Below are 15,104 nucleotides of genomic sequence, written 5' to 3'. Positions count from 1 at the left end.
TACCTGCCCTACTGAGAATTGCGCTAGGTCTCGGTTTTTCCCGTTTTGATATTCAGCGACAAACACAAAACCATAATATAACAGATAGAAAAGAAGAGTGATATAGAAGAGGAGAAAGGGGAAACGAAATTCCTCCTCATCTTGCAAATTCACCGGCTGGTTAATGAGGTCACCAGGCTCACTGGTGCAGCACTGGGGCTGTCTAGTCTGAGAAGACCTGGTGGTTTGATTTCTGAGACCTCCTCCTCTCCAGGGTTGCTGCATTGCACGAGCCTGAGCTCAGCCTCCTAGTGATTCACAAGCACGATTCTTGCCGCGGAACTTGCAGCCGCGCGGGAAGAGATGAGCACCTCCGCTTTCGAGCTAGCAAGGAGCTGCTTACTTCCAGCCAGGGGCGGGCCCCACCGTGGCTGCAGCTGTCTGGCGTGTAGTTTATTTTTTTATTTTTTTTCCCTTAAGCTTTGCCTAAATGGTTTATAAAAATCCATTTCACTCAGAGTGGGAAAAAACACGCCATGCTGCAGCGAGTAATTCTGGAAATTCCCCGCGCGACTGAGGTCAACGCGTGGGATTTGATCCAAGGGCGTTTTGCCGGTAATTGTGCCCTCCAAACTGGCCTTAATGTACATCGGTCCTTCTTAGACCGCACCACGAAGACTTTCTATTTTCTTTAATCTTAGGTCTCCTAAAAAAAGTTTTTTGAAAGTTCGGTGAACGACTGGGCTTGAAAGAGAATTATACAAGAAAGGGGAGTGGAGTCTAAACTGGGCTCCCCATATCTGAAAATCCGGTGGAGAGGAGAGGAGAGCCCGGGGGTGGTAGGGAAGGAAAATCCTCAGCCGGTCTTGGGAAACCCCAGAAAGCAGTCCCTACCAAGCATCCAGCTAGGAGATGGGTATGTAGGCAGACCTGGTTCCCCTCCGATAACCGTGTTCCCTCCCTCCCTGTTAGGTGCGTAGTTTTTAGTATTTGTCTTGAAATACGTTTATAACTGCCTGGAAATCCCGAGTCGGAAAAAAAGAAAAAAATGAGGCATCAAGGAGGGGGACCTGCCAGCCCTGGCTTTTTAGGGGGCTTGCATCCAAAGTTTAGGAAGTCCCAGTCATGCCCAGGAGTTCAGGGACGGCCCGGCCCCAGCTGACAGCGGACCTCAAGACTGGTCAGGGAAGACCAAAGGTCCTTTTGCCTTTGAGTCGGATGGTCCTGGTGGGATTGGTAGACCTGCAGTGAGAGTAGTTGGCAAAGCTGGGCCAGGCCTCTGTGGCGGAGCCACAAGAAATTTACAAAGTAGGAATCCCCCGCCTGAGGGGAAGGGTTGGGAGCATGTGTTGGTGGGGCGGCGGGGGGCGGAGGGGGGGTAGCTTCACATTCTTAACACCAGTTCTTGACCTTGGGCCAATATGTCTACTTTTCTTCCAGGAGTGCCTTGCCCCGCCTCCAGCTCCCATCCAGGCACGCCTGAAGCAGCTCCCCCAAGGCTCCACAGAAGTGGCATTAATATACCGCTCCGATTTTCGAAGGTTTATTGCACGTCAAAACTGTAAAAGTTCTTGGGAGAATTTACAGACAAAACATCTGGTTCGTTAAAACAAAGCTACCGGAAAAAGAGAAACAAACTTCACTGCTGTGTAAATGCACTTTTAGCAAACAATTAACCGCCTGGCTAGGGCCTGGCCCCAGGGTCCAAATCCTTCGCGTTTTGGCAGGGGCTGAGGTCCCCGGCACAATTCTTGGTTGAGGTGTGCAGGTGCTGGCAGTCAGCTTCCCTGCACCCAGGGTACTTCCTCCTGCCTAGCCCAGATTGTGGCGAGGAGGAGTGTGAAAGCGGCCAGACCAGAGCGCCAGCGTTCCAGGAGGGCGAGGGCTGGAGAGCACTTGGAGCCGCCTCCCTGGGCATTGCTGGGCAGGCAGTGGCTCCCCAAAGATGCCCTCACACCTTGAAATGGGGTGCAGACTCCCAGAGCGCGCCCTGTCCCTCCAGGCGGCCCGCGCCTCCCTCGGGGCACGGAGAACCCCTCTTCAAGGTCTGGGCTTAGGCCCCTGGATCCCCAACCTACCCTGGCTACTCTGCCTGGACCGGCAGCTTCAAGGATGCTTCTTTCCGGAAGGCTTTTTCCCTCCTGGCCATCCCAAATGAGGACACACTTCATTCAGCTTGGCTTGGGTCCGGCGGACCCTCACCCACTGCCCTCAACCGCACCTTGAAGACAACCTCGGCTGCCTCCCGGCGGTGGCCCGCCTGCTCCTTCTCCAGCGCGAACTTCCCGACTCCAGACGCAGCGCGCTGCGGCCGGATCCCTGCCCCTCCACCGCACACTTGTTTGGAGCCACGCCTGCGTACTTCCCACCTCCCCAGGTCGTCCGGGTCGGGCTCGGGTTAGCCCAGGGCAGGAACACCCCCGGGGTGGCAGAGACCCGCTCAGGTAGGCCCGGGCACTGCGGCCTGGGGCTCCTTGACTTCCGAGAGCTGGAGTCGGGCCTCTAACCCCTGACCTGAAGGAGCCGCGTTTGGAAGCATTTGTACTGAACAGGGCTCAGCATCCCGCCTCGGAGAAGGAGCGGGGTTCTTCTGGGCCCCAGGCGCAATCTTGGGGGTCAAAAGTTGTCTTCATGGCCCCTGGGAATTTTGGGGGCTCTTAACAGGGTGAGCCACCTGGTCGCAACGGGAGCCGCCAGTTTCCCCTACGGGCGTTTGCCACCGGACATTTTGGTGTCTCCCCACTGTCCCTTAGGCAACTTCTCCTTTTACTTTTAGGGGCGTAAAAAATTATTCCCAGAAACACGGCACTTCCCAGAGGTGGGAGCATTTAACTGGCCTGGGGGTTACTTTTTGCGTGACTCACGCGTGTAAGAAGTTGCCAGGTGCTTGTGCTGGGCGGAAGCCTGTTGTTGCTTTTCAAAGGAATGGTCTCTGCAACTCTTCAGAGTGGGGTACAAAGATTTCTATACAGTGTGTCTTCTACAGAATTCTAGCTCCTCCGCCCGGCGCGGGCTTTTCCGCCCTCTAGTCTAGCGTGAAAACGGCTCGGCCGCTGGATGTGGTGCGCGAAGCCCGCACCCTACAGCGTGGTCCGTCCTTCCCGAGAAAGGAGCCCCAGCGAGCGCCGCCGCGGTCGTCTCTGGCCTCCTCCGGAACCGCGCAGACGTGGGCGCACGCGGGAAAGCAGTTTCCTGTATCCCTTCGAACTCGGGAATCGCGGAACGAACAGACGCACAGGTTTTGACCTGCTTTTGTAGTCGACTCGGAGGGGCCGAACTCACCAGGCACCCGGACAGATACATTCACAGTAAGAATAATGCAGACCTATCAAGGAAAGTGCCAGGGACAGCCGCCCCGCTGATGTCCGAGGAGGAGTAGGTCCTATGTTCGCTCTTCCTCTGAAGTTCTTGGGAGCACAAGAAAGGCCCTTTGGCCCGGCCAGACTGATCATATGATCAGGGACATATGTGAAGGTATCTGTCTTCTGGACACTGTGGGGGGGGGCGGGGGGCGATAGGGAAAAGCAAGAAGCAAACGCAGGGGAACATGCCACCACCGCCGGGGTCAGCACTCTGGAAGAATTGCCGGGAAGCCCCTGCGAAGCACTGGCTTCTCCAACGTATGGCCCTGCTCTCTCTCCCTCTGTAAATAAAATGTGAATTACAGACTTACTGCCACCCAGACACTATTTCTCCCTAAATCTAGCTCGTGGTTCTCACTGGGATCCGCGTTTTCTTCCCTCCTCTCGCTCCTCACTGTCAGGCCACGTTACAAAGCAGCCAGGCGGGGCCTGGCAAAGTTTTAGATTGAGACCTCCTGGCTAAGACCTGCCTGGCGACCTCGACAGCCTCAGACTCGGCCCAGCTGAAGCGGGTTTAAGCCACGGAGTTCAGGTAACTTCCAGGTCTATACTGTGCGTGCTGCGGATTTGGGAAACCTCCCTTCCTTCTTTCCCATGCCGTACCCAGTGCACAGAAAAGGGGCAGAGAGAACTTCATGGAATGCAAGGTTGACACTGTCCCCCCTGCATCTGTCCCATCCTTAGAATGGCCTGCAAAACTAGTCATGTTTAGAGGTCCCGATATTCAAGGGAGTGCGTGTGGCTAAAAGATCCCCGTAGAGATCCGGGTTCCAGACTGTGCCAAGCCGGGCCGGAACCCTGTTTGCGTGTCCGGGCAAAGTAGCGCGGCCGCAGTATGCACTCCGCATAGCCCGTGTTGTGCGTGACGGGCTGTCGCGGCGATGTGCAGCTCACTGACACTGATGGATGCGCCAATGGTTGGACGGACAGATGTTGGGGCGGATTGCACTCCGCGCGGCGCCTGAGCTGGGGAGGGCGAGGCAGCGATCAGGCGGTGACTGCCGGCGGCGCGGAGACAGGAGCTCAGGCCGGCCGGCAGGGGGAGGGGGCGGAGGCAACTGAGGTTGGGAGTGCAGCGCGAGGAAGGAAAGAAGGAGGGGGGAGCACAAGCCAGGGCGAAACTCTCAGCCTTCCGTGCGCGGCGCCCAGCGCCGTGCACTCACTACAACCGGCGGGCCTAAGTGGGCGCTCGGCGCGTGGAAGGTGAGCCGGGGGCTGGCAGGAGCTGACCTCCCGCGGCGCCTACCCTCCTTCAGGCAAGTGGTGCTCAGTGCCGCAACCAGAATCCTAGAATCCTGAGGCCACGGGCGGCTCTGCTAACTCACCGTTTTCTCGTTCGCAAAAAGCGTTTCACGCCCTACGGCCGCGTCTCCCGGGCCTGGAGGGACAGTCCTTTTGGCCTCTGCGGCCGCAGGCACCAACTGCACGCCGCGCCCCCGCCCCCGAGTCCGCCTCACAAGGCCAGCCTCCGAGCCCAGTCTCCGCTTGACTCCGACTTCCCGCAACCACCCGGGGTCCGCATCCCGCAACTCCGAGCGCTCCTGCGCGCGCCAAGGCGCAGGAGACGTCTTTATAGCCCGGGAGGACGGCGGCGGCACATCTGCATTCAGGGAGGCGTCTGGACCGAGCCCAAGCTCTTAGGCTGGGGGCAAGCGGAGACTTTTGATCTTACCGTCAGGGTGAGATCACGGTCTCCTAGTCTAAAAAAGAAAGCATGCCTGTGAACTTTTAAAACAAACTTGCAAAAACAATCACAAAGAAAAAATAAAGAGAAGAGGGGGCAGAAGAAGAGGGAGAGACTAAAAAAGAAACATAAGGCGGGGGGGGGCGGGGCGGGGAAGGAAGGAAGGAAGGAAGAAGGCCAGGGTTTGCAGCTCCCGGAGCGCTCAGGCAGCCAGTCCCAGGGCACTGGGCTCCGGCCCTCGCCGGGACTCTCGGACGCGGGGCCCAGGAAACTCCCTGGGCCCCAGCGGCGCGCCCGGGAGCAGCACCGCCTCGGGGGCAGTAGGCCTGGCGGCCGCCCCCGCATTCCCGCCAACGCCGCCCGGCAGCGCCCGGAGCCGGCCCCGCCGCTGCCGCCCCATTCCCGGCCCAAGAGCTGGCCTAGGGAGACGCAATCGAGCCCGCAGCGCATCGATGCGCCGCCGCCCGCGCCTCTCCGGCTCCCGCTCAGTCGGCGCCGCTGGGGGGTCGTCCCAGTGAGCTCCGGCCCACCAGCGCCCTAGCGGCCGCCCGTAAGTGAGCCCGCTTTGCCCCGCAGCCAATGCAGCCCTGCCAGCTCCTCCTCTCCACGGCCCGCCGGCCCGGCCCGCCGCGAGTCTCAGCGATCCCAATCACCCAATCAATAATCAATTCTTTTTGCTCATTACTGCTGGCTGGCCGGGCGCAGGGCGCGGTGGCCCCTCTCGGGGCGCCCCGGGGCGAGGGATGGGCTTGGGTGCCCGAGTTCCTGACCCCGTCGCCGTCCCGCCCTGGGATCTGCCTGCGCCGGTGGTGGGGGGCGCGCCCCGGCGCCTAGGTGGCGAGGGGCGGGGTGGAGGTACCCTGATCTTCCCAGTCTGGAGAGGAAACTTGGAGGCACCCCCTCCCACACCAAACCCCGGGACGGCCCGGGAAAGTTTGCCCGGAAAAAAAAATTGGGGGAAGTGGCTGCGGCGGGTCCCGGGGGAGGAGCCCTGGTGGCGCGGGGTCTGAGAGCAGCCCCCACCCACTCTGGCCCGCGCCCACCTCCTCCCCCGAGGGCGCCGGCGCCCGCCTGCGGGCCCTGGCATCCCCGGGGTGCGCGGGCCCAGGCCCGGGGGTCCGAGCTGGGGGCTTTGGACGCGGCGTGTGGAGAGAAGTGCGGCCCGGGAGGGGCATCGGGGGACGGCCAGTGGGCGAGGCCGGGTGGGGAAGAGGGGCGGGCGGGAGTAGCTAGCGGCCCGGGACGGGCTCGGCCCGGCCGGCGCCGCGCCCCTGCTTGCGCGCACGGGGCGGAGGCGGAGGGGCGGCACCCCCTCCCCGGACTGGGCGGGGGTCCTAGACAGGCCCGGGGCCGGGAGCGGGGGCGCGGCGCCCCCGCGGGCGGGCGAGTGACACGATCATCTCCTTTTCCTTTAAGCTTGCCTGTTGCCGACGCCGCCGCTCCAGCCGCGCAGCGGGCATAAGACTGGACCGCCGAGCCCCGGGCCGCGGCGGCGGCGGCTGAGCGCCCCCTCCGATGCCGTGACCCCCTGCCCGGGGGCGGGGGCCGGGGCTTCACCGGCCGGGGCCGCTCCCGCGCTCTTCCTCCCACCCCTCTGCCCGCCTTCTCCCCCTCTCCCCGCCCCCCGGCCCTGAACCCCGCGCACCTCTTCTGGGGACGGGGCGGGGGGGGCAGGGCCGCCGCTCCTCCCCGCCCCCTCCTCCTCCGGCCTCTGGAGCGATTTGTCAAACTTCCCAATCCGCCGGCAGCGCGGTCCTCCTCCTCCTCCTCCTTCACCACCTCCTCCTCCTCCTCTGCCTCCTCCTCCCCCCGCGCTCCTCCCTCCCCGCGCCTCCCTCGCCCGCCCTCCTTCTTCCCTCCGCACGTTCGGGGATCGCGGCGGAGCGCGGAGCGGGGGGGACGCGGAGAGCCGGGGCTCAGCAGCATCCTGCGGGCGGCCGCTCTCCGGGGGGGAGGCTGAGAGCCGGCCCGCCTCGCCCCCCCGCGGGCCCGCCGCCCCTCCCTCCCTCTCCTCAGCCCGGCAGCGGCGGCGGCGGCGGCAGCGGCAGTCGCCGGAGGAGCATCATGCCGAGGAGGAAGCAGCAGGCGCCCCGGCGCGCAGCAGGTACGAGCCGCTTCCCCTTCCTCCTCTCCTCCGCCTCCTCTTCCTCTCCTCGCCCAGCGTCTCCAGCCGGCGGCGACCCCGCTTCTTGCCCCGCTCCTCGCCCCTCTCGCTCTGGCCGCGCAGAGTAACTCCGGGGCGCCGGGCTCGCTCGCCGCTCTCCTGTCTGGTGCGTGCGCCCGCCTCACGGACCGGCGCCCCCCGGACGCCCCGCTGCGCTCTGCACCCCCCCCCCCGCCCCTTCCCGCTCGCACCCACTTCGGGAACCGTGCTCGCTCGCGGCGAAGTGAGCCGGGCTGGGTCCCTGACTCCTCAGCTCTCTGCCTGGCCGCGGAGAGAATGGGAAGGAGCCCTCTTCTGTCTCTTTCTGTGGGGGCGGGCGGGGTCACCTGAGTTCTCCGGGACACCTTCCGTGTCCTCCCGCGGCCGGCCGGCGGGGGACTGCCTGGTGTCTCTGCCGAGCGAAAGAGAGCGAGCGAGTGAGCAAGCGGGTTCCTTCGGCCACCTTACTGCTAATCCGATTGATTCTTCATTTATTGGGCCCAAACCGGGCACAGCGGTGGAAAGCAGAGCGCACAGGGTCTGGGTATTGTCAGATGACTGTCAAGTCGATGTTAGATGCTGGCGTTCCTTTTTCCCCGGTTTGTTTTCGCTCACCCCCACCCTCCTTCCACTGCTTCTCCCATCCTCATGTCCTCATAGCACTTAGTTCTGGGACGTGTCTGAGTACTTTCTCCCCATCACCACCCCCCCTTTTTTTTTTTCCAGGAGTGTCAACTCCTTTTAAGACTGAGCCGGTTTTTTTTTTTTTTTCTTTTCTGGAAAAAGCATCATTGAAAGCAAAACAAAACCCACACACATAACATTATTTTGCAATAATGTCAGTTGGGGGCATGTTGCTTGGAAGAAGGGTTTCTGGTCTTTTGCCACCCTTGATTTGATGACTGATTGATTGCCCATCATGCTGCTGCCTTTGATCTATTCATTCCCAATAAACATCAATAAATCACTTGAAATGGTGAGGCCAAGCTCTGTGACGTCACTAGGGCCCTTGTCAGTGCAACTTCTGGGATTTGGGGCGGATTGCTGAGAGGACCACATATGGACAGGATGTATTTTGATATGAGTAACACTCAGATGTGCAGAGGTTCAGATGTTGCCTGAAGGGGAGGGTTAAGTGGAGGTTCATTTCTTTTCTTTCCTTTTTTTTTTTTTTCCTTCTCTTCCTTTCTTTTATGTTCTTTGCTTTTGTGGAAGAAGGGAGGAGAGGGAGAAGGGTCAGGGCATTGCCTGGTGCCCTTTTTGGATGAAAGTATGGTACCCATGTTGCCCCTGAGTGCCTGTAGTAGCAGTGGGGGTGATGGTGATGGTCATTTCCGTCACTTCAGCCGGCACTGCCGGTAGAGCTCACACACCGGCTGCATCTGAACTTGAGTCTTCTCACACAGGGTCACAGAGAGGAAATGCTGTTCTTTCTTCTCCCCAAAATGTACTGTCCTTTTAGTGTCCTAAGAAAATCGTAGAAGAAAACAGACTTGGTTTGGGGCATATATTACAGATTTTGCTTTCTGTCCTCAGGGTTACCCAAATTTAGAAAGTTTGAAAATCCCAGTAGTGGTTGTAGGGAGGGTGCTTCCTCTCAAGTCACCTCCTGGCTGGTGCTTTTTGCCTATCCCATCTTCTACTTTAAATTCCAAGCTCAAGCAATGAGCTTATCTACCCAAAATAAACTCTCAAAGTTTGGAGGACTCCTTCACAAAGTTGGGCAGTAGGAGTGTCTTGGACTGCTTCCAGTCTTTGGGATTTTTTTCTTTCCTTTTTGGATGCACATTTGAAGGTATCTGTGTGCCTCAATCAAATGAACCATATGTGACTGCATCTTTACATTTGGTTTAGAATCCTCTCCGCCGTTGCTTCATCTTTTCTCTTCCACCTTGCCAATCTGAGACTCTTATTTGATAAATTTCTGCTAAAAATATTAGAGGAGGAGGAAATGTGCTGTTGGCTTTATTTATCTAGTTTTTTAAAGCAACCTGTTCACTAACCTTTTTGCACCTTTTAAAAAGCCAGCCAGGAAATCTCAGGTCAGTTAAGAAATATTCATTATATAAAAACTTGACTGCACTACTAATAGGAGCTGGAAGAATGGTTTTGCTCTATCAAAATGACCCGTCAAAACGACTTTGTTTCATATTTGATTTAATTGTCTCTCTCCTGACAGGCACATTCATCAATAGCTTAATGGTCAATCAGAAGTTGGCAGCATGAGTGCTTTTTTTCTTTCTCATACCCTGGTTTTGGATTTACTTTATCAGAATGCCTCTGCCTAATGGACGTGTGGAGGAGGGGGGGGAAATGTCTGAAGGGCTACTTATTTAGGAGAGTGGAGGAATAAAAAAAACCTTCCACATCCAGGCTGGTGATAAGTATGCACAGGCCAATAAGTGCGCTGTGTGAGTTTGTTTGTTTATTTGGATGGACAAGAAACTTCCCAATTTTTTCTCCTTTTTTCAGTTCTCCTAGCTGCAAGTTATAAGGTTCATGCCTGCTTTTGTGGCATACTGGGAGTGATGACAAATTGATTGCTTTGTACTGATAGAGAGAGAGTGGGGAAAAAGAAAGATGTCTGCTGATTGGTAACTAGAAATCCATTCCCCAGCAACCTTGAGGAGACTCGAGAATTTTTCCCCCCTCCAAACTGAAAGGTCCGCTCAGCCATAAAAAAAGAAAAGTTGTTTTGCCAGCTTCATTAGTGTTCACCTAATTAGCTGTAAACCTGATGGATTCCTGACAGCTTTAATGATTGGAGATGACAAGCTCGACGCAGTGTCATCCAGCAGAATTAGGTTTGCAGCTAGTTTGATGTAATCAAGTTGATATTACACAGTCCTGGCTGCCTTTAGTTGTGCATTAACTCAATTTTCTGCTGCAGGTGACAAATGGGCTTTGGTACCTGGATAATCATGTCATAGGAATTAGGGCCCTTTTAATGGTCTGGGGGTAGAATAACAACCACAAAGGGCTGAGAGCCGGGGAGAGCGTGCAGACATAGCACACAGGTGCACAGTTTTTACATCTAGGCCAAGTGTAACACTGTTCTCCAGAAGGCCAAAGCAGGCTCCAAGAATCCCTGAAAAGACGGATTTCTGCCCTTTAGGATTTTTCTCTTTTTGATAGAAATTATGCACGGCTTAGTGTCTTTTCTTAAAGGGGAGAGAGAAATTTCTTCACCTGCTGAAGAGAAACCTGGGCAGGAGTTTCCTTTCTCCAGGCATGTAATTTTAAAGGGCTATACATTTGTGCTGGACAAAAGCCATTGCCTGTAGAAGTTCAGAGGAGCGGGGTTACAGAGGCCCCTGTCCTTTGGGCAGAGCTACCATTTTCCCTCTCTCCTATGTGTAGCATTTGTTTTTCAACAAGTATTTTTTGAAAATACCGGAAAAGAAAGTCAAGCAGTACTTAATAGCAGATCACGTTTTATTCTTTCCTGTTCATTTTCTGGAAGGAAGTGTAAAATCATTAAAGGCCATTGCCTAAACTCCACCCTCCCCTCAAAAAAAAAAAAAAACAATCCAACAAACAACAACTTGCCACTGACCTTTTGAGTCTTATTTGGTGAAAGAGAATAACCTTCCATGGAGTTCTTAGGTGGTCCCACTGCAAAGGTAAAGCTTCAAGCATCTTGACTTTTGTCAAAGTGGTTTGGACCCCTTAGGACCTGCTGGGGTAACAGATCACTGTGGGTCCCCAAGGAATAGGATAAGCTCATGGTGGCACAGCCTGGGGGTTTTTACTTTGCCAGTAGACATGGGCAAACTAAAAGATGGCACACCTGGCGGTGTCCAAGTAACACCATCCCAACCTTCCTAAGTCTCGTCCACATACCAGGCAGCTCCAGAGAGGAGCTTTTCTCTCTTGGAAGTACATGGAGCATTCAGGAAGGCATTTCGGCATCAGCCTTGGGAATTTATTTGCTCTCAAACCTGCCACATGTCTCTCCTTTGGACAGACGTTCTACCCTGTAGCAAGGTGACAAAATGACTGGTTTTGGTCGCTCTGTGATTCCCCGCACCCCTTTTCCTACAAAATGGAAGGAGCAATGTAAATTCTAAAAAAAGAGAAATCAAGAAGCTGAAGGAGAAAAACAAAGAGGGCAGGAGGCAAGGCTATTCCCCTGGACATCCACACAGGGGAGAGAAGCTTCCCGAATCAGCTGCTGTGCCCCCATTATCTTGACAACTGTCAGTTAGGGCTTCAGTGCTCTCCAGGGCCACCCTTGATTGTGAGCAGTTGATGTTGTCATTTTGTTCTCAGTTTTGCCTTGAGCGTGCTCGTAAACAGGAGCCAGGTAGTCAATAACTGATGTATCAGCAGTTATTCCCCAAATTGCCTCGCAAGTCTGCATTTTTCCTCTTTTTCTTTAACTAAAGATTGTTTTGTAAACTGATTAGAATGAAAGGTGACTGCTCAGGGCCGGGGGAAATGCTGTGAAACCCAGGTGAGTTCCCAGAATGAAAACCCTTCGTTTCCCCGCCCTCCCCTTCTGGGTTTCTGGAGGGAGAAGGGTCACCTTCTTGAGGGCGAAGCGCCTGGCCCTTTTGGGGGGCCTTTGTCTTTCCCTGGTGTCTGGCAGAGCCAGGCTGGGGCGAGGGCCGTGGATGCAGGCGGGGAAGAAGCAGGGAGAGGATAGGGAGTCCTGGTCCTGGTGCCCCACAGCCATGTTTAATCCAATAACAGGAGCAGGCCAGTTATGCCGAGTGTAGTTTGTGAGGCTTTCCTGCTGGCCCATTTTTATTCCTGCCTGTCACTGGACAAACTATAAAAATAGCTTTAGTCTTGTAGTAGAAAAAAAAAGAGGGTGTGTGTCTACTTTCTGTGTTTTTGTGCAGCTCAGGTAGGTAGGCCTTTCAAAGAAGCTGTTTTGTAACACCCCTGTACCACCATCCAGCAGCCTGTGCAAGGAATCACTCACCCCGGACCCTCTCAGGTGTTCACTCTGTGTGTGTGTGTGTGTGTGTGTGTGTGTGTGTGTGTGTTCTAGTTATGCTCCAAATTGTGGTTTCTCTGTCTGAAGTTAAAAATGAAAGGTGAATACAATATATTGTATTTGGTAACAATGATATGGACTGGTACATCGAGACAGATAATGTGCAGTTGTAATTAGACTCAATAGACAGGCAGTCATTTTTAAATTCTTTTGACACGTGCATAAAATAGTCATATAATAAGATAAGATGACAATTTTATGTTAGGTTGATAAAGTGTCCCGATACTTGCATTTAAACGTCTGTAAGCCTTTAAAAAAAAATCTAGACAGATTAATTCTAGTTTCCAGTATTTGCAGTTAGTCATTAAATTAATTTTCAAATTCTACTAAACAATGGCTATGAATATTTCTTTTTCTTTCTGGAGTCTTCTACCTGAATTTTAAGGAACGGATACGTAGATTTGGTAGCTTTCTCAAATTTTTCAACATTTGTAAACATTTACGTTAGACATGGGTGTAAAAATTCAGGTTACTGTTTGTGATTAGAAAGATGCTATGCATTTTTGGAAGTAAAAAAAAACAGTAATAGAACATAATCTGCTTATGACCACTTGCCTGAATGACTGTCATACTCCACTTTTAGGAATCTTTATTAGAAAGATTACACAGTGTCCTTGACCAAATATTGAATATTTTATAAGCCCCATTTAAAAAAAAGACATTTTGAGCACATACACTTGATTTGATCAGCACTTAGATTCTCGGGTTTAATTACTTTCAATTCTGTAAATTATTTTAGTATTTCAACAAGAGTGGCCTAAGAGACGTATTGGGGGTCAGGAAAGCATTTTTCTGAAGGTCACATTGCCCGGACTTTTCGACCATCTCCTTAACGTATTTTTCTCAAATGTGCTAAGGTGTGGCTCTTGAAGAATAAATTTGTTTGGGCTTAATGATAAATTATTAATTCATACTGTCAGGACACATGTTATTAATTATGACTGTGTTTTCTTCATCCAGAACAGCTGTTGGGGAAACAGTGTAAGTTCAGATTGTCTTCAAGGGGGAGGGCGCCAAAGCAAGGAACTCACCAACTTCTTGTCATCATCTTCCTGATTCCCTTGCTTTGGGAATAAAGGATTGCAGGGGGTGGAGTGAATAGGGAGAGAGAAACTATTAATTCTAGACCAAGATGGGTACTGGCAAATGTTCACTAATGTAACTTTTTAAAAAGCAAGCCTAACTCTCCATGCTCTGAGTCCAGGTGAGATTCTGAGGTGGTACCTGCTTCCTTCCCCAGTCTGGTTTTGGACTGGTTTCCATTCCACCAATTTCTCTTGTTTTCTTCTTCCTCTTGGGTAGACCGGAAGGTCACGTTCACAACTTTATAGTAGCAGAAAGCAAACTACTTTGAATGCCTGTTTGTTCCCCAAACTGGATCCCATCCCTTGGAGAGCAAAGGGCTGTTTGGTAATATACATGAAATGACTCCAATTCATTTACTTTTGATTTTCCATCCCCGTCATTAAATCTAGTCCTATGTATTCAGTTTCCTCTGAGTTCTTTGAGAAATGCATGTTGCATAAAATAGGCAATTTTTAATGAACAATTTAATGTAAATGGGTTTTGAATTTAAATTAATATTAATGAAGCCTTGAGTGAATTTATTTTGCATACGTAAAGGCTTGTAAGTCTTTCACCCATGTGCTTTCTCCTTTATGTAGTAACATTGGTTGGGTGGATTAACCAGTGCCTTTTAAAGATTCATGCTTCAAAAATTAAATTGATTTTATATGTCCAATAGCGCCAACATATTATTAGGCAAAAGTGTTACTTAAGTTAAGGGAAATATACCTCATTTTTGATTAAAGCTCTCCGTCTCCATTGCCCTGCTCTTCCTGAAAGCTGCAGTTGGTTTGGCATTGCTGCCAGGGAAAATACACACCCACAATAGTCACTACAATCAAGATGTTTTCTTTCTTTGCCTTACCTCTAATGCATTATGTATCCCGGGGTGATGTAATTAATTCTATTAAATGTAATTGCTATAATCACTTTGATGTTACACATAATAAAGGTAATATGGTAAGCGCATAAAAAAATATAAACACCTTATTGTAACACTCCTGCTAAAATGCCTTCTCGTCAAGTCTGGTTTATAGACAAGTGTTCTCAACTCTTTTCGGCCATAGGTGACAATTTATCTGAGCTGTATCCATTGATATTCCAAAGGAGAGGCAGTGATTGGAAAGGATGGGCCTTGGCTTGAAAGGGTCTTCAGGTTGGTTGCCTAGGAATCTTAGTTCCCCTTTCCTTAAAGATGTGGCCAATTAAGAAAAAGTGACCATTATTTCTGGAGGGGAGAGAGGTACACACTTCAGAAGGGCCTATGGAATGAAGTAAGAGGTATAGGAATGGAAGAGGAGCTCAGAGAAGGATGAGAGCGGAGTTTTCAGATCAGGGGAGAGGCTGTTCTGTAGGTTTTCTCATCCTCATGGTGTGGGATTATGGGAAGTGCCGTGTGTGCACGTGTGTGTGTGTGTGTGTGTGTGTGAGTGTGAGAGAGAGAGAGAACATAGGAGCATGTGCTTATGGGTAACAAGAGAAAGCCACCTTTCTGTAATAGTGCAATAAGGGAAATTAGCACAGAATATATGCTTTATTATTATTATTATTATTTATGACTATTGTTATACACCTTTCATGGGGGCATCTGAGGACCGTGCCTGACTGTTGCACATCCCGCCACGGCGTTGGCCGACGTTGCCTGTTTGACAGAAACCCGAGTGATCTTTGAGACTCCCCCCGCCACATCTCCATGCACCTACCCTGGATCCAGGCCACCGTAGGACATAAGTTGGCCAGAGACCCCAAGCACACAGTTCTTGCGGGATGTTTCCAAACCCGTTCGAATTCTTCTTTGCCATCATAGCCTGCAGGAGGTGGAGGATGTGGTGGGAGAGGAACCTTGTCATTTAATTTTCTCCCTGT

The 15,104-nt window shown here is 52.8% G+C and overlaps 1 protein-coding gene across 1 annotated transcript in view; it reads left to right on the top strand.

Annotated features, from left to right (window-relative positions):
- The first annotated feature begins 7,051 nt into the window (after positions 1 to 7,051).
- TSHZ3 (teashirt zinc finger homeobox 3) overlaps positions 7,052 to 15,104 on the top strand; it is a 69,785-nt gene continuing 61,732 nt past the window's right edge. The window contains exon 1 of the mRNA XM_081215923.1: positions 7,052 to 7,129. Coding sequence (XP_081072049.1) covers positions 7,090 to 7,129 — 40 coding nt within the window. The 5' untranslated portion in view covers positions 7,052 to 7,089. The remainder of the gene's footprint in view (positions 7,130 to 15,104) is intronic.

This window comes from Mesoplodon bidens, assembly GCF_964165515.1.
Source record: "Mesoplodon bidens genome assembly, chromosome: 18".
NCBI classification, from domain to species: domain Eukaryota; kingdom Metazoa; phylum Chordata; class Mammalia; order Artiodactyla; family Ziphiidae; genus Mesoplodon; species Mesoplodon bidens.
The sequence above is the reverse complement of the archived record's forward strand: the minus strand, read 5'-3'. Positions and strand labels throughout refer to the sequence as shown.